The sequence below is a fragment of the Ischnura elegans genome, chromosome 8 (genome assembly GCF_921293095.1).
Source record: "Ischnura elegans chromosome 8, ioIscEleg1.1, whole genome shotgun sequence".
Taxonomy (NCBI): Eukaryota; Metazoa; Arthropoda; class Insecta; order Odonata; family Coenagrionidae; genus Ischnura; species Ischnura elegans.
Genome location: NC_060253.1, coordinates 71,499,715 through 71,523,491, shown reverse-complemented (window position 1 = coordinate 71,523,491; position 23,777 = coordinate 71,499,715). Strand labels below are relative to the sequence as shown.

General features: G+C 36.8%; 1 protein-coding gene and 1 non-coding gene across 2 annotated transcripts; both read left to right on the top strand.

Moving 5' to 3' along the window:
- The first annotated feature begins 3,412 nt into the window (after positions 1-3,412).
- On the top strand, positions 3,413-3,483 carry Trnag-gcc. The gene has a single exon. It is a non-coding gene; the product is annotated as a tRNA-Gly (tRNA).
- An 11,451-nt stretch (positions 3,484-14,934) lies between these two features.
- LOC124163806 lies at positions 14,935-23,742 on the top strand. Its single transcript, XM_046540898.1, has 2 exons — positions 14,935-15,164; positions 21,875-23,742. Exons 1-2 carry the CDS (start codon positions 15,157-15,159, stop codon positions 22,419-22,421), a joined length of 555 nt encoding a protein of 184 aa, XP_046396854.1. The 5' UTR covers positions 14,935-15,156; the 3' UTR covers positions 22,422-23,742.
- The last annotated feature ends 35 nt before the right edge of the window (positions 23,743-23,777 follow it).

The following is a 23,777-nucleotide window of genomic DNA, read 5'->3' as shown; positions in this document are numbered from 1 at the left end:
GCAAGAGGACTGGCAAATTCATATGCATCGATAAAATTGTATCTCATCGATAAAACTGTATTCGGTCTGGGACTATTTTCTTTCGCGGGTGGTGCCATCTGGTGCCATCGTGCCATATCCTCCTAGAAAGATCACATGCCTTCACAAGCCGTTGGAGATGGCATGGTTTACGTCACGTCTCACCACATTTCAGGGATTTTTGTGGTTAAGTTTGTGAAAAATAGAGTGTCTGGTAATGGTGAAGTTTCCCTTATTCTTTAATTTCATTTTCTGGGCTTCAGAAACGTGTTTGTGAGATATTTTTGTTAAAAATGCCTTCCGTGTGTGTAATGTCGGGATGTAATGGAAACTCCGGGACATGGCTCAAGTATTTAGCTTTCCAAAAGATCCTGAGTCGAAGAAGAAGTGCATTTGGGCGATAAGAAGAAAACATTTCACCCCTACGAAAAATTGTGAGGTATGTACTCTTTCTCGCTGTAATTACTTGGATGTAATTTTAAGTTAGAAGTGGCCTCGGGATGTTGATGCATCAACATCCCGAACAATCAGTACTGAAGTACTATAGTACTATTCAGTACTAAAAATGGTGATTCAAAATATTGTAGCAGCAATTCTTTTGAAAATTCTTGTATTTTAGTTGTCTTTTTTGTATTAATTCATTCGGTAAACGTGTGGTTAAAGGAGAAACTAGGAATAAGCTGCCAAGTTTATAGGATCGAATATTGCTTCTTAGCTTGCCCTATGGTGTATTACACGTCGGCTTTCATCATTTCAAATTATCTTATGCTATAGTTTAAAACAATAAAAATATCAGGCATAAAAATATTTACTATATTTACGAGCCTAGTAATTTGATTTCTCATGCAGAAATACAAAAAATTGGCAATGATTTGACCTAATAAGTTACATGGTATTTTATTATTTATTAATTTTAGGTGTGTGAGCTTCACATCGCACCTTGTGATATCAGAAAATAATCTGTGGCCTTGGACGAGAAGACGAGGAGAAAATTCTTGCTGAATTGAAGGTGCCCAGATTGGAGGAAGGTACCATTGCTTCACTGTTACCTGTCGCCAAGAAGACAGACATTGTGGCAGAAGTGACATATTTGTGGATGTGGATTTGATTTGTGCAAGTTGGTGCAGTGATAGTGGACGTTCATCGGATAAAGTATTGACGATAGTTTGTATGTATCGACCAGTCCTCTTTTAAATAATTTTCTATTCGAAAGAGAATAAAATTAATTGTTTCGCTAAATTAGATGTGGGATAGAAGAGAAAATTGGAAATATTATTGTGGTTGACAATAGAAAATACATAATATATGTATTGTATTTCTGTGGGTTTTTTCTTTCCTGCCTCTTTAAAATTTCTTGCGGTGGTGACTTCATGCAAAGTAAGTATAAAATCGGAGGTGTGATCTAAGAGATAGCATGTTTTATTTTACAAGTGTTTATGCTGGTGATTTGGCAGGACTTTCATATTTTTAATAGGTTGATACATTTACTGCAGTGACCTAGGGACTTTTACTCATACCAAATAATTTTTCAAATACTTTAGCGCCTGATATGGGTAAGTTTTAGTAGCTGAGACTGAACTATACGTTAATTTTTGCTTGCATTTTGATGAATTCGATCATACTAATAGCAGATGTGTCAGCAATCCTGTTTCATCGGCAATTTTTATTTAAAAATTTTATTTCGTCAGGCTTTAGGGTAAGCTTTTTAATGCTCGTGGGCTATGTGATGTCTTATTTAGTGTCAAAATTAATAAGAATTTACTCTCATTAACATCTCAAGGTTTCCCAGTAAGTACGAGCCACTTAACAATGCTGGATGCTGGGGGTGCGTGAATTAGCCATGAGAATCTCATTTTTCGCAGAGTTATTTAAGTGGCCGAGTAAGTTTTGTAAGTTCTCAATGGGTAAATAATACTATATCATGAATTCTAATTACCATGAAAAACTCACAACCGACAAAAACTTTGTCGGTCGTGAGTCTTTCATGGTAATTAGAATTCATGATATGGTGTTATTTACCTATTGAGAACTTACAATTCATAATGATTCGTATCAAGGTTCTCGCTACGGTCGGTAGCTATCGATTGTGTTGCGTTCGATACATTTTTCGATCGTGCGAGTTACGATATATCTAATTTCGACCTAATCGATTGAGATTAGCCTGAGTGCCGTGTTCCTGCGCGCTTCGTATCCAATCGTACGTGCTTAGTAGCGGACATTCACATGCTGCGTACGCGCTTCGTCGACAGGCCGCGAACGGAAATTATCCATTGACGAAAAGCGACGGAGCGGCATAGTATCCCCTTAGTCAATGGGTACTATGTACATACGAATTAGATACGGAGGGTTCTGTGCCGTCTGGGATTATAACTTATAAGTCTTACTATTTTTATAAAGCTATTCATTTCTCGCGTCCCCGAGCTGAAACATTTCTCTCATGTATGTCACATTAAAAAATAATCAACAAGGAAGAATCAACATATGCATTTTACGTGTCGTAACATTGCTTGACGCTCAGGAATTCATTCATACCCCGTGTGATATGGATGTGTAAGTGAACGAATCAAAGATAATGGCTGAACCGGGAAATCTAGTTGGGGAGAGTAGGAGGGGTGCCGACCTTCTCAACCCCGTTACTTCCTGCTTGGCTTTCATCCGGGGATTTTGGAGGGATTTGGAGCCGGAAATTCTAGTCGGACCTAACTCTCCAGGTAGTGATTACGATGCGTAAGGAAAGGTGCCTTCCGAGAACGGAAAATGCTGTGAGCCGTAGTTTGAAGTAATTTTGAAGGAGTCTATAGAATTTTAGTCATTGTTGACTTCGTGATATCTTAATCGTTTCCGACGCTGGGAATCAAATAAGTTCGCTTTAGCCATGAGCGATAAGGGGAGCGCCCGATAACGGAGCCTCTTATCTCATGAAGTTATTTTGCTTTGCAGTTGGAACGCCTTTGTGTAGAAAGATTCGTCATTCGTGGCGGAAAACCCCCTTTACTTCGGCGTAAACATCAGTAAGTTGAAAAATTGGAATGATAAATGCGCCTCAATATCGCTTCGAAATACGTGGTCTAAGGCCGAGCTCTATCAACTCAATTTTGCCTTGGCGGCTTCGGTCTACATCTTTCGATCATGTATATTGTTGGTTTTGTGGACATCAGGCGTTGCCATCGCGAAAAAAAATTTGGCTTTATGTTGAGGAGCCTGTTCAGGCGCCTTGTTTACGATATTCCCCATTTTGCGTGTTCGTCGGCATGGACATATCCATGAATAATACATATATATTCATATTAATGTACGTTATACGGGTATATCGAAAAGCGGACTTAAACATGAGCAAGAGGAGAAACCAAGTATGGTAGGTTAGGTCAGTAAAAATATCCAATGGATGCAACGAGCATCGGTGGTTCAGTGGTAGAATGCTCGCCTGCCACGCGGGCGGCCCGGGTTCGATTCCCGGCCGATGCAACTTTTTTTTCGATGGCTTGTAGTGTTGAAACTTTGTTAATATTAGTGTGTACTTAAAATGGATTTTGTATTTTTTCATTATTTTTTTACTTCTCTTATATATTATATATCTTTTTGTATTTTATTATCTCTTATGGTCATAATTTCATCAAGTGGCCGTTTAGATAATCGTACTAGGTTATTGACTTTTTTTTTAAATTCTATCATTTCTGATATTAATCTCCCTTTTATTATATCAATAGGTTGGTTTCCAATTTTTTTTATTGCCTCAATCGAAAGATTTTTACTCCTGGAGGATGTATTTCACGGTTTTAGTTTTTTTAATGACGATATATATTTTTCGAGAATAAATGAAAAGTGAAAAATTTCAAGCGCGCAAAAACGGGAATGGTAAGTATGAATGATGGGTAATCGCCGTGTGACGTCAGCGGTAGGTGACCTTGGTACGAGAGCGCCGCGCCGCTTCGATGCAGACTACGCACCATCTGAGAGGATACCTTCAACGCTTCGAGCAAAAACTATATTTCTCAAAGAAAAACTAAGTTTTACCTGCACTCCAAATGCACAGTATCTTAGATAACCGCTTTGTAATGGATCTTCCAAGATTTTTAAATGCATTGACAACAGTGGTGCACGTCTACATCAATATAAAAAATGTAATAGCATTGTTAACGATTGGTTATGGTACATACAGAAGTGAGCATGATGAGAAGAACTATTAATTAGAGGAAATTAATTGTATTTTAATCATAGCAAAATATTACGCTGGATGGATATCATGTCGAATTGTATTAAATTCATTAAAAATACTTAACAGTATTCTGACGAGGATTAAACGGTTTATTGGCGGTAGGGCTAGAAGCATATTCCCTTATTTCAAAGGAAAAACACAAATATCGACATGTATTATGACACAAGTGTTGAGTTACAATAATGTAAATATTAACTGTTGGTTCAACATACCTTTAATATAACAATTTATTTATTTATTCATTTAACTATGTACAAACAAGAAATAATGTTTAGACAACAGTGTATATTTACAAATGAAAACAAACATTCTGGTCCCGCTAAGCCGAAATTGGCTTGTCAGCAGGTGCCAACTTAAGCATTACAATTTGTGTCTTGTAAAAATTACTAAATTAACAATTTCACTAACAAACAAATTTTTACATTAAAAAAAACATTCTTAATAGCAATTAAGCATATCAATATATAAAATACTGTTACATTCCATTATCAACAACCAGACAATATCCATGTCTTAATTTTTCTTTTAACTTCACTCAAAGATTTTAACTCTTTAAATTCGCTCTTCAAATTATTGAAATGTTTAGGTACAACAACTTTCAATTGCCTACAACCCTTATGCGTATAACATCGCGGAATCTCATACATTCCTAAAGCCCTTAAATCGATATTACTATTAATATTTCTTTTCCTTTTGTATCTATCATTAAAATAATTATCAATTATTAATATGTACTGATACAATTTATCAAGTGGTAATGTACCAAGGTCTTTAAAATACGAGTCACCTGAATATCCACCATTTTCCTCAAAGTTAGTTCGATGAATCATTTTTAAAGTCCTTTTTTGGTTGGACTTCAATCTTTTCATATTAGTCACACCACATGATCCCCACACAGTAAGGCCATATCTGAGAAGGCTCTCAAAAAGACCGTGATACATCATTTTGAGTACATTTTTCGTGACGCTGTCCTTCAGATAATAAAATTTGTACATAATGCATCTGAGCTTTTGGTTCAATTTTGATACATGAGAATTAAAAGTGAAATTACAATCAACAATCAAACCCAAATATTTATATTCGTTCACTTGTTCTAAAATATTACAGTTACAAGTTATCATGTTGGAATGTAGACATTCATGACCGTGAGATTTAATATTTATTGATTTAATATTAGAAGCAAGATAAGTGATGTGCATTGTTTTAGATTTTTTTTCATTTAAAATTAAATTATTGTCATGGGACCATTTTAACATATTATTGATATCATTCTGCATATTATTGACGGCATTTTTGAAGTTGACATGACTAGATATCAAGACTGTGTCGTCAGCATACAAAAGTAAATTACAATTTTTAATACATTCATGCATATCATTAACATAAATTAAATACAAAATTGGCCCCAGAATCGATCCTTGGGGCACTCCCATTTTTATGCTGGTAATATCACTAACAACATTTTGAACTTTCACTACCATCTTTCTATTAAATAAATAATCTTTAAACCAATCAAACAACAACCCTCTCACTCCAATATTGTATAATTTTTTAAGCAACAAAGTGTGATCAACCATATCGAAAGCCTTTTTATAATCAATGTAAGTTATTACAACATTATTTCCTCTATCTAAATTATTTCGAATATTCTCTGAAAAGTATTCTAAGGCATCCTTTGTACCTTTCTTTTTTTGAAAACCATATTGATGCTCAAAAATTGCTCTATTTTTGTCCAAAAAATTTAACAGCATGTCTGCCACATATTTTTCTAATATTTTACTCATACAAGGTAAGATAGATATGGGCCTATAGTTCTGTGTTTGAAGGTGATTTCCACTTTTATAAACCGGACGAACAATAGCTGTTTTCAATTCAACAGGAACAATGGAATTTTCTAAACTAGTGTTAATAAATTTTTTTAAAACCGGTATAAAGATGCTGTTAGATTTTAAGTCTTTAATTTTCATCCCATCAATTCCAGGTCCTTTATTTTCAATATTCTTAAGAATATTTTTAACATCTTTTTCAGTTGCATAATTTACCACTATACTATTATTTATTGTAACAGGACTGTACTCGTATAAAACTTCTGAACAATTTATTCTAAGCTCTTCGTTATCTTTTGAGTACTGCTTTACAAAGAGATTGACCACAGATTTTAAATTCATCTTACCAGAGAAATATTTAACAATAGTATGATCAGGCCCCTTATTTTTATCTGCTCCAGTGATTAACTTAACTAGTTCCCAAATCTTTTTTGCATCATTACCTGCACGAATTATACTATGATAGTAAAAACTCTTTTTTGCTCGGCAGATTTCTTTATTAACTTGATTTCTAAAAGTTTGATACTCCCTTCTATAACTCAAATTCGAGGGACTATTTTTCCATCTCTTATAGAGGCAGTCTCTAACTTTAATTTTTTCAATCATTTCTTTATTAATCCAAGTTTTTTTATTATCTTTATTATCCTTTAGAAAACGTTTTTTCATGGCTTTACTGTATATTCCTTGAAACAGACGTGATAATTCTAGATATATATCATTAGGAGATTGCGAATCTAACATTAGAAGATCGTTTAAATCAAGGCTTGAAATCAGCTGTTTCACCGTTCTTTCACAAACATACGTTTCATAAATTGTATTATTTAAAGTAGTCAATTTCAATGAGGGAAAATTATCTTTTTTAACCATACCAACTGCTACAGCATAATGATCCGATATGCAAGTCTGAAATATCACCCCATCACAATGAAAGGCATTCCCTCGGTAGAGTATATGGTCAATGCATGAGGAAACTAAATTTCCATCTACTATCACCTCTCTAGTATTTTCTTTAATTAATTGTATATATCCTCTTTGAGCTAATGCATCTTTGTAAACATTAATATTTGTGCCAAGATTGGACATGAAATTAATATTGAAATCTCCACATATAAGTACATCTCTAGTTCGTAAATTAATAATTTCATCAAAAAATTCCTCTAAAAAATCTTTAAATTTGAGGTTAGGTGGTCGATACAGTCCCATAACAGTTATATCTACTCCTAATATATTTACAACACAAGAGATCGCTTCATAAGAAATACTATTAACCGAAATACAATGATAAATTTTATCATTAGAGACATAGATTAACACGCCACCTCCTCTACCAAAATTTCTAAGTTTAAATATCATTTCATAGCCCGGTATTTGGAAGTTCTCAACTTCTTCTTCCTTTATATTAACTTCCGTTAAAACCACAACTCCAACTTTGTTATTCATATTAATTTGATGCAAAAGAATAAGTAAGTCATTGAAATTTTTCCGGAGACTTCGTATATTCAAGTGTAAACACATTTCATCATAAGTCTTAACTATTTTTGAACTTTCAGATAAATTATACGTATGACATTCTCTGTAATCATCATCTATGATGGAAAACAAATCCATTCTTATACTTAGTATTAAAAAAAAAAGTTATATTCACACAAGTTATTAGCAATTTCAAAATTTATTTAAGTCATCTTCTGACCTTATTCTGATGATTTGAGAATGTTCATCTTTTTTAACTAATATTTTTCCAAATTTGACCCAAACATACCTAAAACCTTTCTCTTTACTCTTTTCCTTAGTTTTCCACAGGAGATTTTTATAATAACCTGTGAGTGCTTCATTTATAAAAAATTTCCCACTAATTTTCCCTTCAGTAATATCTTTGTTATCCAACCCTTTTCTTTTATCTATCCATGCATCTTTAACCTTTTTATTTGTAAAGGAGATAACCAGCTTAGACTTTCTGTTTGGGGACTTATTATTTACGAAAAAAGCATCTCGAACATCATCATCTTTGTGATTATCTATTTTAATCGATTTCGCTATCTTATTAACTAATTCAATTGGAGAAGTATCTACATAATTTATATCTATCCCAACTACTTCCACCTTATCCATCATTGCGTTTTGCTCCAGCTCATTCACTCTAATTTTTAAATCATCAATCACTTTATTTTTACAATTTAACTCATCTCTCAAATCAAAAATAATGTCTTTGAGTTCTTTGACCACCCTAATATTTTCACACAACTCATCATACCGTGCACTCATGAAATTAATGCTATGCGTGATTTCACACAAATTCTTATCAATATTGCCTAAGCGACCACTTACATCACTATTCCGACTGCCTGAAGATCTTCCTGATTCCATTCCACCTATGCTTACATCCATTATACGTTCCTTTTCAGCAATTTTCACAGCAGAAAAGGAGGCCTCCTGTGACTCGTCGTTGATGAAAACAGTTGAACGTCTGCAGTCACCGCATCTCCACTCACGCTTCTTTTTCGCTGATTTGGCTCTCCAGGTGCTCTCAGATATTTTTGAGCATTTATAATGGAAGGATCCATTGCATCCATCACAACATACAAAAAGACCATCTGTTCGGGCCGGAACAGCCTTATGCCTTCTTTTCTTCCATTTGAATTTCCCTCTTTTCTTCTTTTTCCCGCCTGCCTTGGTTTTTTTGTTTTGTGCCGTACTTTTTTGCCTAAAGAGGGCTTGAGCAGCACCGGAAGAACGGTGCTGGCCTGCGGCACCGGTATTCATTCATTCGCTTGGGTCCGGGCGAAGACGACAGCTTTCGTTCGCCTGAGTTCAAGGCGAAGAGCGTTTATCTCGTCGAAGCTCTGACGAGAATCAAGTGGTGGACGGACGCATGGGGTGGAGAGTTCGGGCGGAAGCCAAGGTAAGGTGGGATTCCCTTCCTTATTTTCTTCCACCCCCGTCATTTCTTCCTTTCACTTTATTTAAATTTTGGTTTCCAGTCCCTCATTTCTCTTTTCTTATTATTTTCGTCGTAAATGTAAGGCTAGTTCCGGCCCTGCATGCATTGCATTTCGGGCGGAGCACAACGGCCCCGTGACGCGACACCATCCTTTGGCAGAGGGTCATTGCATTTGGCACAAGACATGATGCTCTATTGTTGTTACTTGGATACGTAAACAAGAGTCGCTAATAACAGTCACTCCAATGAATTGCAAACAAAATTTTAAGTTTGCAGAAATAAAATGTTCCAGCTGATTTAAGAAATCCACGAACAGACACACAGAATCTATCAGTAAAGATTCACCCGATAGCACAAATAAGCCAAACTAGAACACATATAACAAGGTCTAAAACCACAAAATCCGCAGAGGCTATGAAGACTTCCAGCACACGCATTTAAGACACAACAATCAACTGCATTGTGAGAATAGATATGTGGGGTGCATCCCGTATGCCTGCGACATTTTTACACTGGTATGAATTCGGAAATAAATACTGGTTGCAGGCCATACCAACTAAAAGCAGTATTAACTGCTTCATTCATACCACTGTAAATTGCTTTCACACTTGAAATTAAAAATTACAATACTCTAGCGAGCTAATTATGCCAGTTTACGTATAAAATAAATCAATTGATCATTTAATTACTATTTTTCATGCACGAGAACCTTGCATCTCTCGCCTTTATTCAGCGGTGAACTCCTCATACGGCCACTTTTCTTCAAGCCGTTCGATGGCCACTTGAGACAGGTTTCACAGAAGTACTCTTGTCCCGAAAAATCATACCAACTTTATCCTGTGTCACGCAGTTGAAAGAAAAGTTTGCCAACCCCCAATCTAAGTATCGAGTAGATTAGCGGTGGAGTTCAACATTATTAAATCGAGTGGTTGATACATTCTGTTTTATCCTTACTTAAGCGGAAGTTTATAAATTGATGTGCATATTTTGACATAGAATGGCGAAGTTCATTTTACCCCGCTGCTAATTGGCGTTGTGTCGCATCTATGCCGCTCGGTGAGAAAATTTGCGCTTAATTTAGCCCCGGTCGCCGTGGACGACACGACTCTTCCAGACGGAAATCGTTGCGTGGAAGCCGCTGATGCATTATACCGCCGTCCTGTGAAGACCGCTCCGAAAATGATGGTATATACCTACGTGCCGGTAGGGTAATGGCCCCGTGAACATTGATTTCCTTGGGTACGTGACGCCACGCGAGTTTTCGGAATGTCACAAACATTCCAAACCCGGCCGATTTTAGAACGCAACCGTTGTAATTGCCCCAGGTGACTGGTCAATGGGAAATGGCGACTCTCCCTCGGACGGGTCGATGTCCGGCAGAGATGAGTTGTTTCCGTTCACACGTTGAAACATTTGGTTGAGGAAGGAGAAGGAGCGTATCTGGCTGCCGTGGTATGTTATACAATCGTCCTTATACGGGTACATGTGAATTTTATAAAACCAATCGGTTCAGGTTCTACTCTGTGGAACGCTTCTACCGGGTCGCAGGCAACAAAAAGTTTCGGTGGGGGCAGATAATGGGATCAGATCGATTATTTTTATCGATTTATCGATAAAAGATCGATTAAAGTCCACTTTATGGACTTTCATAAGATACCTGTAGTAATTTTCCACAAAATTATATTCCCCCAACCAGTTTCAACGTTTACATTATCGAGAGCTAATAATGATGTGTAATCGTTAAAACGGTATGGAATTGGCTAAGTTAGTTATTTACGCATTTGTTAAATTACCAGTCTATGGTTAGCATTATTCAATACTTTTACTTACTTATTTATGAAGTTATTAATTTTTCAGACAGAAAAAATTCGCTCATACGTGTCTGATTAAAAAATCAATAAGGAACTACGTGAATGCATTTAACATGTCATTACATTACAAAACGCTCAGGAATTTAGTCTTACTAGTATAATGACGTGTGAATATTGAAACACGTTGAGCGAATAAAATAGCGTGTAAAATTACTACATCTGTTTGTGTCATACTACTTCAGAGAAGGGGGATTACCAGGAGACATCATAAATCCCGGATTTTCAGGAAAATAGCCGTGCTTCCTTGAACGCGGGTGATACAATCCACAAAAATGTTACCAAGCCACGCGGATTCACCGTCAAGTAGGCGTAAGGGCGTACCCAGGATCAAAACAAAGGGGTAGGGGCAAGCCATTGCTGCTCAAGTTGTAACATTTAAGCGTAGGAAAGGTGAATATAACCAACATTTTAAGAAAACTATAACAGCGCTTTGTTTTTTAAATTAATTGATTGAAAAAAATTGTTACATGCTTTATACTAATAGAATTTTTCGTGGGTTTAAATGAAATTTGTTGAAAACTTTCGTTTTAATTCAGTCCTGATTTTCCTTAAATACCTAAGCGATTTTGGCTTCTTAGGGAGGGAGGGGGCTGCCCCCTCCGTCCCTCGATTGGTGCGCCCATGTTTAGGCACAAGGTATGATGTTGTTAATGATTAATGATTCCTTGAACACGGATGATACAATCCACCCAAATATTACCATATCACGTTTATCTAGTTGTCCCTGAATTATCATCATTCCAATGAGGAGGTTTTGATGGAGGGGGTAAGCTAAACGCTGTATTTCTGGGGGGATGGAAACTATGGTGCTCGCTACGGCCTTAGTATTAGTATTGTAGTATTTTCAGTATTTATTAAAATATCGCGATGTGGCTGCAAATATATTTGTCATCTATCGATGAATTTAAACGGAATGAATCACTTCGTTTATGGATAAAAAGCTACTTCATCGTAGATCCTCAGGGATATTTTGAGATTTTTCAGTGATGTCTACACTGCGTGTTAATAAAAACCTGAAAGTTAATATTACTATACTAATTACATTGTTTATTTTTATAATCAATGCATCAATGCACAGCTATGTAACGCCAAAATGGTGAAACAAAATGTATATATTTTCAACTATTATATTTAAAGCGGAACATATTGAATATGTATGTATATATGTTGTTTATTTATGTTATAAATATATAATTTCATACCAATTTAACGTCAAAATAGTGGAACAAAAGCTGCTCATAATTTTTCAGCGTTACTTTTCCGGCGGTATTACCTCTTAATGACATAATGCGTGGAAAAGGAAGGAGTCTTTGTTCTTGCACCTTTAAGTGTACGAGACCGAAAGGAAAGCTGTCAGAAGGGACGCAATTCCCTGCCGCTAATTGGGCTGGCGCCCTTGCTGAGTCCCTTAGGGAGGGAGGGACTTCGGCGCGGCTGTGCCTGGCCTGGGGTCGTGTCGAACCATGCTCTGCTAATCCTTGGATGGGCTGTCGACCTGCTCTTACGCAGCAAAAGGGTCGGATAATGTGCATTGCCCACGCGAAAGCAAACCTTGTACTATTTACGTCCCTCGCGGACTCGGGGAAAGGGTTGTGGGTTGACGATCTCCCATATCTATAATTTGTCTCACCAGCCTGCAGTTCTGGGAATATTTGGCGAGTCATCGGGGCTGTGCTCTGGTCGGTGGGGAAATGTTTATGTTGGTAGACGTAGGAGGAACGATTTCCTTTCTAGTGATAGCGAGGCTATACAATGGCGACAGGGGCCTGTCCCTTCTCCCGACCTCTAGTGTGGCTAGCCTTGTTCAGTAACTAAAGTCCGTCTTACGGAGCCTTTTAATGATGGTCATCCACCATTAAATTTCATTCGAAGCGATGAACTCTCCTGCGATTATTAAAATAAACAATTGCAATTTCCACGATTGTAAATGCTTCTTTAAAGCGTATTTTTTTGTATTTCTTTCGCGGAAACTTACGTTGAACTCCTAATTTTCAATCGGAACAATGTTTTTCTGTATGGGAAATGTTTCATATACGCACCCTACGTCGGTTTTTTATTCTTTTGATTTTGGTAGTTTTTATCAAACTGCTGTGGCCATTTTGATAGAATTTATCAAACTGGCCATTGTTACCAAAATATTCAATGTGCCATGTGAACCGAAAAGTTTGATAAATTTCATCAGAATTTGATTTCTAGCTTAACTTTTTTTTCAGTGTACCACAGCATCATCAAGGTACAAATAGTTTAATAACAGTGGATGGCGTATTAAAATTGAAACTGAAAATTGCAATTGTTTATTTTAAAATGAAAAAAAAAACACTCCATCACGCCAAGATCTTCGGATTTTATACTTATTCAATTGTAAATAGTATCATAGATTGCTGGTATTGCTAACACTCATTGGAAATTATAAATATATTAATTAAAATATTGTAATATGTTTGATAAGATTAATTTTCAATGGTAATGAAGCGATTTTCAATGCTAGTATTCGTTTTTTTAATGGTCGTGGATTGCCCATGGTTTTGCATGGTAGTCCGTTAACGCAGGTTGTCTATTGCGTAGTGGATCATCAGTTATCAACTATCTTTCATTTATTGGCCACAATTAATCAATCGGAAATCGCAGATAGATTTGCCGTAAAAAATCGCAAAAATGTCCAAAAGTATCTTCCAAGTCGCAATCCGAATCCGAATTATATGAGCTGAGAGAAAATTTCAAGGTGCGCGATTTTCCATGTATTTATTTCCCATGGAGCTCAATTCCAGATGGCCAGATGCGCAATTTCTTTGCTTTAATTGAGGACCCTATATCCCAAGTCAAATGTGTTATCATACCTGAGAAAAAGAATTACTGCCACCGATATAAGAGGGAGAGGTGCACTCTTCCAATTCCATTAAATCGAAACTTAAAATTGGCGCTAACCCAATTTGCAATTTTTATGCCTTTATATTAAAAATGGAGCCCAACGTCGCTTCAGTGAGTACTTGTCACACTTTTTTCAGCGTTGCTTATTTTATTCGTCATTCACGTGACTTTAACTGGACATTCCTCTTTCACCAGTCTCTGTCTTAATGGAGTAATCTTGAAGCCATGGGGTACGAGAGCAGTTTTTATAATTTCGGAGTTAAGTGCAGATTATTGTTGGTGGGGTAAAAGTTATTGTTGTGTCAAATGGACAAGTGAATCACTGAATATATAAATGCATACTTATCAGTGATTCTCTTGCATCCCTTAGGCACAAAAATATTGTGTATCCCATCAACAGCTTACAATTAGATAGATTTACAGGCTTAGATTGCTTCAGGAAATTGAGAACAGATACATTTAAAAGTGACACGGAGAATATAATACTACGACCCCACTATATTTCCAAATCCGACAGAAGCGATAATTTAAGAGAGATATTTTATCGAAGAGATATATATGGGATTTCGTTTTCTCCTCAAATCATAACGGACTTTAATAAATACTAGTCGTTACCTTGTTTGAGCATTTGCTTTTTATATGTAAACGGCTGATGTCCTAACACCTCATACCTTTTTAGGCGCTTTGCGGCGTAATATGTAGATGAACCATTATCTGCACTTATCTTCAAAATTATATCAGATGCACTTATGCCCCTTGGCTCCTAAGTTCCTCAAATGAGGATGAGATATCTCTTTATTCCATTGCTTAGGGTTGGGCGCTTAACATTCGCAAACGATGAATCGTCCAAATAAAGGCGTCGACGCCTGCCGTCGAAATCGTAATTCACCATTGTTTGTGTGGTTAGGAATGGTCAAGCGACCGAGCTATCCTAATTGCGAGTGCATGATATGCGACTTACCCACGTGACTTAAAAGGGGTCGAGAACCCGTGTGTTTACGCAAACCTTTAGTTCCCGTTCCCCTCCGTCGGCGTACGTGATTGAGCGCGGTCTTTAGAAGTGTGGGTGGGGAAGAGACAGGGGAGTTGCACGGCTGTCGCTACTTGCTTACGTTGGCGGAGGGAATGTGGGCGGGGAAAGAGGGGGTATGGGTGGGTGAGTGACTGACTGGCTGCACTTTTATATATATAACCCATAGGTTTCTCCCTTCTTAATCAGTCGCTCGCCCACCGTCGGTAGCTGAAGTTTGATTTTCGGCGTCTTCCTCTTTGCTTGTTCCCGTTGTGTCCTCGTGCTAGTGACGTGAATAGCTCGCGGGTGTGTTTTTGTGCAAGGATACGGTTATTTACGATTGTGTCATCCCGAAAGGCCATCCTGGAATATTGCAGTGACCACATCAAAGACTACTTCGCGGTAGAATGGAGAGGTACGTACGTAATTCAATTCCCTAGTGTGTTTTCCACGTTCATTGCGTGGGTATTTTATCTGCGCTTTCTTTTTTGGACTATTTCGCTTTTGTAAATATCTTGTTTGACGCGTGTCACCTCGTGAGTTATTCAGTACGTGGTCTTGGAATGGTGGTGTCGATTTTTTAATCGCCGACCTTTCCGGGAATTTGGAATTACAGTATGAGATGGAAGTAGTGAAGGCTCAGGAGAGAGCACCTTTGTGTGTCGGATCATTTCCATTGCCTCGATTCAAAGCGTCTCCTTATGAATATTTATTTGATTTTTTTGGTCTTAATGAATGAGTGGCGTAATGAATTGATTTTCAAACTTGTCATACTCTTGGATGTAAGAAAAATTCTCATTAACTGCGCTATCATGGTAAGCGTGTCAAGACCTCTTAGGGTCGTTTTAACCTGGGAATGTTAAACCTGTTTAACGTTAAGGTTGACCCAAGCAGTTAATAATACAGTTCAGCGTTCTTGTAATTAATTAGGAGGGAACTCTTTACTTTTAGCTCGGATTCATGTATTTGCGTATTCGCCGTAGCAATTGCTCACTTTAGATAGTCAAATTTTCGAATGCAATTAACTGATTTTGGTATGACTTGGTGGAACGATGAGATATTGATGGTGAAACAAAAACCCAGTTCTGTCCCAACACATTTTATTGGCTGTAGATTAGTTTCGACGGCTATAGCGTCATTATCAAGGCAAACAGTCTGTTCTGTTTGTCTTGATAATGACGCTTTAGCCGTCTAAAATAGTCGACAGCAAATAAAAGATTGTGGAACAGTGAAGTGAAATGAAGTCCAATTTTCACTGTACCTCAGAACGTACAGTCTTTGTCAAAAGCTGTAGGACAATTTTGTTGCACTACTCCTGTTTATCAAGAAAACTTAGTTTCCCATACTCCTTTTGGATTCCTTCGTTACTGTAATTATTTCATTTTGCTTGAGTATACATGAGTTCAAAGGGATAATTTACTTCATTATTTCAAATTTATCATTCTCTTTCGATTTCTGTTGGATTTATGATTACTCCGCTTGTATTTAGTGCGTACTTTCCCCGGTTTTCACTGTTGGTTTGTACTTTACGCATTGTAAGGCCGTCTGCAAGTAATCGAGTAAAAGTTACTGGATTACTTGTAACGATTACTTTCGCTGTATTTTGTACTTGTAACGATTAATTTTCACGAAATATAATTTTTATTCATTAATTACTCCTTACGGTGAAAGATGAATCTTTACTTTTTTTGTAATCGTTAATTGCTCGTAATCGACATTTACTTTACTTATTCCATTGATTTACCCATGCCTACAGATTTCTTCGAGCCGAAATTCATCCAATCTTATGCTGCAGCCTACTTATGATGGGTACAATATGTTACACCCTTTGTGTTGTTAGACAAGTTATTATTGTATGTTAAGTCATATTGCAATTAGCAATTTCATTGGATCAATTATTCCACATTTTAGCTGGAATATTAGACAGTTTCCCGGTGGTCTCTTTGGTGGACAATCTTACAAGAAGTAATTGTATTTGACTGATTTTTACTTACTTAGTTCATTTTTACTTACTTTCGCCCGGCTACTTTTTTCATTACTTTTATCAACACTGTAAGACTACCACAGTAAATAACTGCGGTGTTCTTGTGGGCAAGGTGTGCTGAAAATGAAAAAGTTGATGGTAGAGAGTTCTGGTCCCCGTCGCGAAATATGGCATCAAAATATTTTTTCAGCTCGTTCAATCGTTATTCATTTATTTACAGTTTTACACAACCCAAAAACAAAATTTTCTTAAGAAGCATGAGTAGCGTCAAAATTTTGTCCTAATTTTTAAAAAAGTGATTGTTCATGAGAATGTGAACTAAAATTCGTCGTGCAAAGTAACCCACAAAGCTGTTTGATGGGAGGCGTTGAAAATTTCTCTGGATCATGCCGTAAAACGCACATTCAAATGTTCTTTTAAAACGAAATATGTTTATTTCCGACTCGAATTTGAGAATTTGCCGTCATATGCCTCTTTAATGTGTAATTTTCAATGCGTCTCGGCGCGGAATTACACTAAAATGCTTGGTGTCAAAGGGGATATGGAAGAAGCGATTAAATGCATATTCAGCCACATCTGCCATCAGCGAAGCCCGTTTTGCTAGAGGAAAAGCCGAGGCACTTTTATCTTTTTGCATTCGTGCAATTCTACTTTCGTCCTCGAAGGTCGCCGATTCATAAGGAAATTATCCGTGCCCGTCAGCTCGTAAGCATTGTGCCACGTGTTTGACTATAGGATTGGTGCTTTCACAGCATATACTGAACTCTATGCAAGTCTTTTTTTTACCCATTTTACATGAAGTACGAAATTGCCCATCTCCAAATTACATCATGCTTTTCTCAGACGGGGATGCATTCATTGTGGAGTTACATGAAGAACTGTTTTGTCATCTTGCGTATTTGCCATTCGTGCATGCGTTTCTACAATTCACGGGATTATAAAATGCACATTGAGATGCACTTTTTTTGTCTGCATCAGGTTTCTGTGCCATATGTATGTGCCCCGTGTAAAACATGATTTTGGAAATAAACTGCATTGCGGATGAAATAACTTGGAACATCATCAATTAGCGACTTGTCAAGCAGTGCGACAAATCACTCGAAATGTATTGGAGGAAAACTGAAGTTGGAATTCTCAGAAGCGATTTAAGTTGAAATTAAACATAAGCGCATACAAATGAATTATTCATCATGTAGAAAATGTCAGTAGATTTGTTACTCTGAGCAAATTTTATTTTCTAAGAAAGGAGTAACAATTCCTTCTACTTAAAATAAGTGCTCGTTAGAATGTTTCAGTTTCGACATCCTTAGATGATTCATCTACTCTACATCTACAAAATACCCTGCGAGCCACCTCTAAGGGGTTTGGCAGGGGGTGATCAATCCCCAGCCTGCAGCATGCAATTGGATTCCCACATACACACCGTACGGTACAAAAAACGTCACGCATACAAACAAATTATAATACCATATTCTGTTAGAAATAATAATAAAATTCAGAAACATGCGTGAAGTTTTACATACGTTAGTAGGCTGCACTAAAAGTCATCTAATCTATTCATGAGTTCTAACGGTGCCGTTACAATCTCTTATTGATCGAGGAAAAAAAGACATTCTGAATCAGTCTGTTCTACAGTCGATCTCTCATTTTATTTATAATCTCTGATTGCCATTATTTAAAGATGATAACTAGGTTCCTCGCGTCTAGGCGTTATGCATAATGTGTAAACTATGTTACACTTCTCGTAATACATTGCGCTGGTTTTACTTCAGTTCGCTGTTGTATTTTGTCCCTAAAAATATACGGTCCACAGATCATAGAACTTGAGCTTGATACTCTTCAGCTTAATCCATTTCTCACTTTCAATTATATATTCAAAGATAGTCGCGATGTAACTGTGCGAATAACTATGGATAAGTTCAGTAAAACGATGTCTGACGACGATTTAAGCCTTAAAATCCGTGTGACGATGACAGCGAAGAACGTTAAAAGTGGGTGGTTGATGAAATTGAGAAATGCCGCGCGAGAAGCTCTGAGAATGCACATAGCAAGTAGTGATGTGCAATCCAGATTAGATAACCGAGTTCTTCGCATTATCTACTTGCGGGTGAACATAATATTACCATAAACTTCATCCATAACCGTATATCGTGCGTCATTTATTTCAGTGCGATGCAGAAACGATTTTTTTGTTACGCAACAGAAATTAAAAACATGAAAACGTGTGATTGTTCCAATTATGCATAGGCTTTCGTGAAAAATATGGCAAAACAATAAATCATCTTAGAAATTTAAATCTCTTCGGAGCTACCATTCCGCCCTGCCTCAATCTAAGTACGTGTCAGCTTCAACCTTGAGCCTGTGGTTGCAAGTTCAAATGTCCAGATCCGACGGCCGTACTATTGTGTGTGATACCAGTTAAAGCAATACAGTTTGATTGCAATCTAGAAAACTCAGAATTTCTTGAAATCGTTATTTTTTGTAATAACAGTACTGCAGTTTGGGTTGTAAGTCGTAGTTTTAAGTAATTCTTGCATCAATCCTGAAAGTTACTAGTGCAATGCCAATACGCACACTTTCCTCTGTTCTTGATCCTATTGAAACTCTTCAGTCTTCTGTGAGGTAATTATAAGTGTTCGAATCTTTAATTTGATCGGATTCGAATCCGTATTTTTTTTCTTCGAATGCAAATATTAAATATTATACCTCATCCTTTTCATTTAGCATGATTTGTCAGTTTATAATTTCTACTATAAATAATACTCCGCCACGAATTATTTTGTAAAGTATTTTAACCAGTTAAATCCACGTAGTCATCATCGTGCCTCGTTTTTCCACTTCTCCGCTTCCCAGCTATTACAAATCTTTTTCAACTATAATTCTTTTGCATTTTTTTCCATCTTTTCCTTTTATGCATTTCTCTCAGAATACTTAGTATTACTGAAGCTATCTTCCTTACTGCTTTTCCATTCCTATTTTATTTTTCTGTCCAAAATTATTTGGTAGACGATGAAACTGATACTTAACTCTATCTTTCGATGAAAATTTCTTCCCACTTTTCGTTACGCATCAGCATATTAAAACAGTTCACGTGAAGCATTTCTCCATTCTCAATATTTTCCTATAGTTGAAATTCATGTTCCTGGCTTCCGCAAAGTCCATAATATTTGAGATACCAATTCATTGCAATTATATTTTGAATACTTTTCTATATTTGCTGTTGTGTCATTTCCAGTACTTTTATTTCATTTTGTTTTTTTTCCTCCGCCCATCCTTGTTGACACACTTTCAGGGCTTCCGTCTTGGTGTCTAATGGTTATATCTTTAAAGGTTCTAGCAGGTTAAGATGGTGAAAAGTGCCCCCAGATACTTTGAAAAATAAAAAATAAACACTTAAAGTGCATCCAAAATAATGTGTTTCCCTAAAGTTTCAGGCCTTAATAATGTAAAATAACCCCAAAAAAATTGAAACACGATTTTTAGTTTTTTACCATATCTCCAGTTTTTATTTTTGTAAAATCGTTTTCTTGATTTTACAGTGTATATACTATTACGTTCTATCATCCTGATTTTTTTTCAAAAATTTTGAACCAAAAACTAAACTTCTACATACGTTTCATAGGAAACAATAGGCAAGCCGAAAAAAATATACGTTGTTATCCCTACCTTAAAGTATAATCCTTTTTTTTCAGATTTTAAAAATTGGTAGAACACAGTAAAAAACACGAATATTTGCGCCATTTGCATCTATGCATTCGAGGAGGATATTTGATTTGATTGTTGAGAGTAACGATCGTTGATCAGTTGCTAATATTATTGATTAAGAATAAACATTAGCATGAACAATGCCTATCACACTTAGATAAATCGTAATCATTGTTTATTACCATACTGCTAAGCTTTAACCATGGCCCTTGTATAAGGACCATGACTTTAAGTTAGTCTTCTAGCTTCGAGAAATACAACGTCTGACGAAAATGAATTTTTTAAATTTAAATGTAAAAAAATAACTCTAATTAAACATGTAATTATCGCCTACATTTGAGCCAACAAGCTAATAGTGGGAGAATATGACTGAATATACGGGGACCAGTTTTCGACGAAGCGATGACACTTCACCTTCTCCATTCTTCTCCCCAACCACATCTTGAACGCTTCCAGTCTTTTCTCCTCCTACTTCCTCAGCTTACATGTTTGCGCAACGTAATTCGCTACTCTTCAGATAAGAATCTTCAATAGCCTTTTCTTTTAACTCTCAAGTAACGCTTCTCTCATCGGGTCTTTCCTATTCTAGAGCAACTCTTATCCTTCCGCAATCCACTGGGAGTTACGATAACTTCGAACCTATCATGGGGAAATTTGCCAAATTATGCCAAAACATTAGGCTATATTTCATGCTGAAAATTTTGTGGTCTGTTTTCATTACTATTAGGGACTTACTAAGTACGGAACAAGAATCTCCTAAAGTTCCTGCCCGTTTTAATGACATAATGTCTGAAAAGGTTGAAAATAGCCTTATGTGCCGAGACCTGGGTCGGTAGAATTGAAGTGTGGAAATGGACAAGTACTTTCATTATGTTGAATTAATTTCCGGTCTCGGTGGCGGCGGGGTAAAGTCTGCCTGCCAAATCAGAGGTAGCGGGTTTGAGTCCCGCCTGGATAGGTTTCTCTATGACATGGTTGTTCGTGCACATGTACTTGTTAAATTTGTTGAACACCCATGGACGTACCCAGCGGGGGGCAGGAGGGGGCAACTCTCCCCCTAGAAGCGGTAATGAATTTAGTTAAAAACGAAAGTGTTGAACACACTTTTCTTTCGAAGAAAAATGATATTAATATAAGACAGGGAACTAGAATAAATATGATTATTTTTTCAAGTAAATCATTATAAAAACTAATCCATCGCTGTCATAATTTTCTTAAAATTTTGGTTTCATTAACGTTTTCTGTGATAAAATGTTAGAACTTCTACCACCACGGCCTGCCCCCCTAGTTTTGATCCTAGTTACGCCCTTGTGAACACCACGATGTAATGGCCAATATGAGCTGTATTCGGTGGTTTGGGAAAAAATAAATTAATAATTAATATTTACACCGAATTACGCCGAAAACTTCATCTTTTGATTCTCTTCTTTCTGCAGCCCTGCCGGCACCGGAATTACAAGCCCCCTGTGCGTGAGCAAGTTCACCCCTGGGAGGAAGACGCCCTCAAGCTGGAAGAGGATGGCCTCACCGTACGCCGTTTACACGTCTACTCCCGTCAACCCTCCCAGTCCCTCATGCCTGCTGCAACTCCTTGAGTGGGAGGCATCGGCGGTGCTTGCAGACTCCAGGCCATCCACTCCGTTGTCCCTACGGTCTCCCAACGTCAGGACACCGGGGAGGTCTCTATCACCGACCTACAAGACCCCGACGGCCGCCAACAGTCCTTTCTTTCGGCGGAGAATCAACCGAAGGATTCTGGACACCAGTACTGATCCATCCGAAGTCTCAAACGTGGCAAACCCGTTATCTCCGGCGACGTCACAGTCTAGTTCCAGTGGGGACAAAGCTATCTTTTCCTCAGTGCAGAAGCCAGTGAGGAGTATTCAAAGACAGCGGGCAATGGTGAAGAGGTTTATGGTGACGAAGAAAAGGCTGAGTCAGTGCAAAATCGTTCGGGATAACCGGGGTGGACTCAGGCTATGACGAGAAGCGAGTGACTTTGGAATTGTTGTTGTTATGGTAGAATTTTCTATTTATTCATGATATTTGTTTATTGTTTGTTTGATCATGGACTTGGAGGGCTGATTTGGATTTGTGGGACAAGAGTTACTATGGGATGATTGCTTTACAATCAGCATTGTCGCATTCCGAAAAGTAAAGATTATCATTATTAGTAATATATTTCATAATTAGCATTCATGTCTATAGGAATATATCTCATAATTTGCTAATTGCTAATAGGAATATCTCATGATTAGAGTTCATTGCTATACATCAGTATACTTTTCGGCAATATTTATTACGAAAAAGAATCCATTGGCATGCTTTGCTCTGTATCTTATTGTTCCATAGTACCTCAACATGTTTGGTGACGTAGCGCAATCATCTGTTGGAGGTGGTTAAGCTGATCAGGGTAATTGATAATCCGTCCGTGTGGTCTCCTCTTTTAGTCTTCAGTTTTTTCCCCAGAATTTTTAATGTATTGTGAACGTATTGCCAAAGATATGAAATTATGCGACTGTATAATATCGGATTTAGATCTCTTATTGGCGTTTTAATAATCTTTATTTTGTTGATGTTTTAAGATAATTTTATGGGTATAGTCATAGTATGATCTGTGTTTTTATCTTCGTTTATGTCTTTATATCGTTCATTGAAATATTCAAAAATTGATTTTTATTACGAGTTACCATGCTCGGCCATGTTTACTTTTTGCTTTTAATTATAAATTTCATAGAATTTTTCATGCTCCAGTATTGGAACATGGCTTAATTACATTGTCCATGTTTTTTGGAATTTATTGGACGAATATAATGTAGGTTTTTTTTCAATTAGTTTCTTTAAATGTGACGATAAATTAATAGCACGGGAAAAAATATATGGCTTTTGCGCAGGGCTTTCCGAATTTTGGATATGAATTGGTTTCAAAGTTGTTGTGAAATGTTTTCTATGTGGCCTTCAAGAATCACGTCTGCAATCAGTTTAATTTTCAGTGCAATATTTAGTTCTAATTGTTTCAATTTATATGTACTTCTTTCCTTTTGACTACTGAATATTATGAGTTACCATTATGTACTCATTGTAAATTTGACCTGAGAATTATTGTTTGTTAAGTTTGTTAATAGGACAAGAATTTATGTGGTATCTCATCGCTTTGTTATGACGGATTATTTATTTTATACTGAATTATATTATTGTTACTGAGCATATATTTATAACTAAGATGTTTCTATGTTTTAAATAACTATTTGCGCTGTTATTTTGAATATTATATTCAGCGCAATAAAAACTAAAATAATCTGAATCGAACTTTGTTGTCATTATTTTAAGTTACTGCAT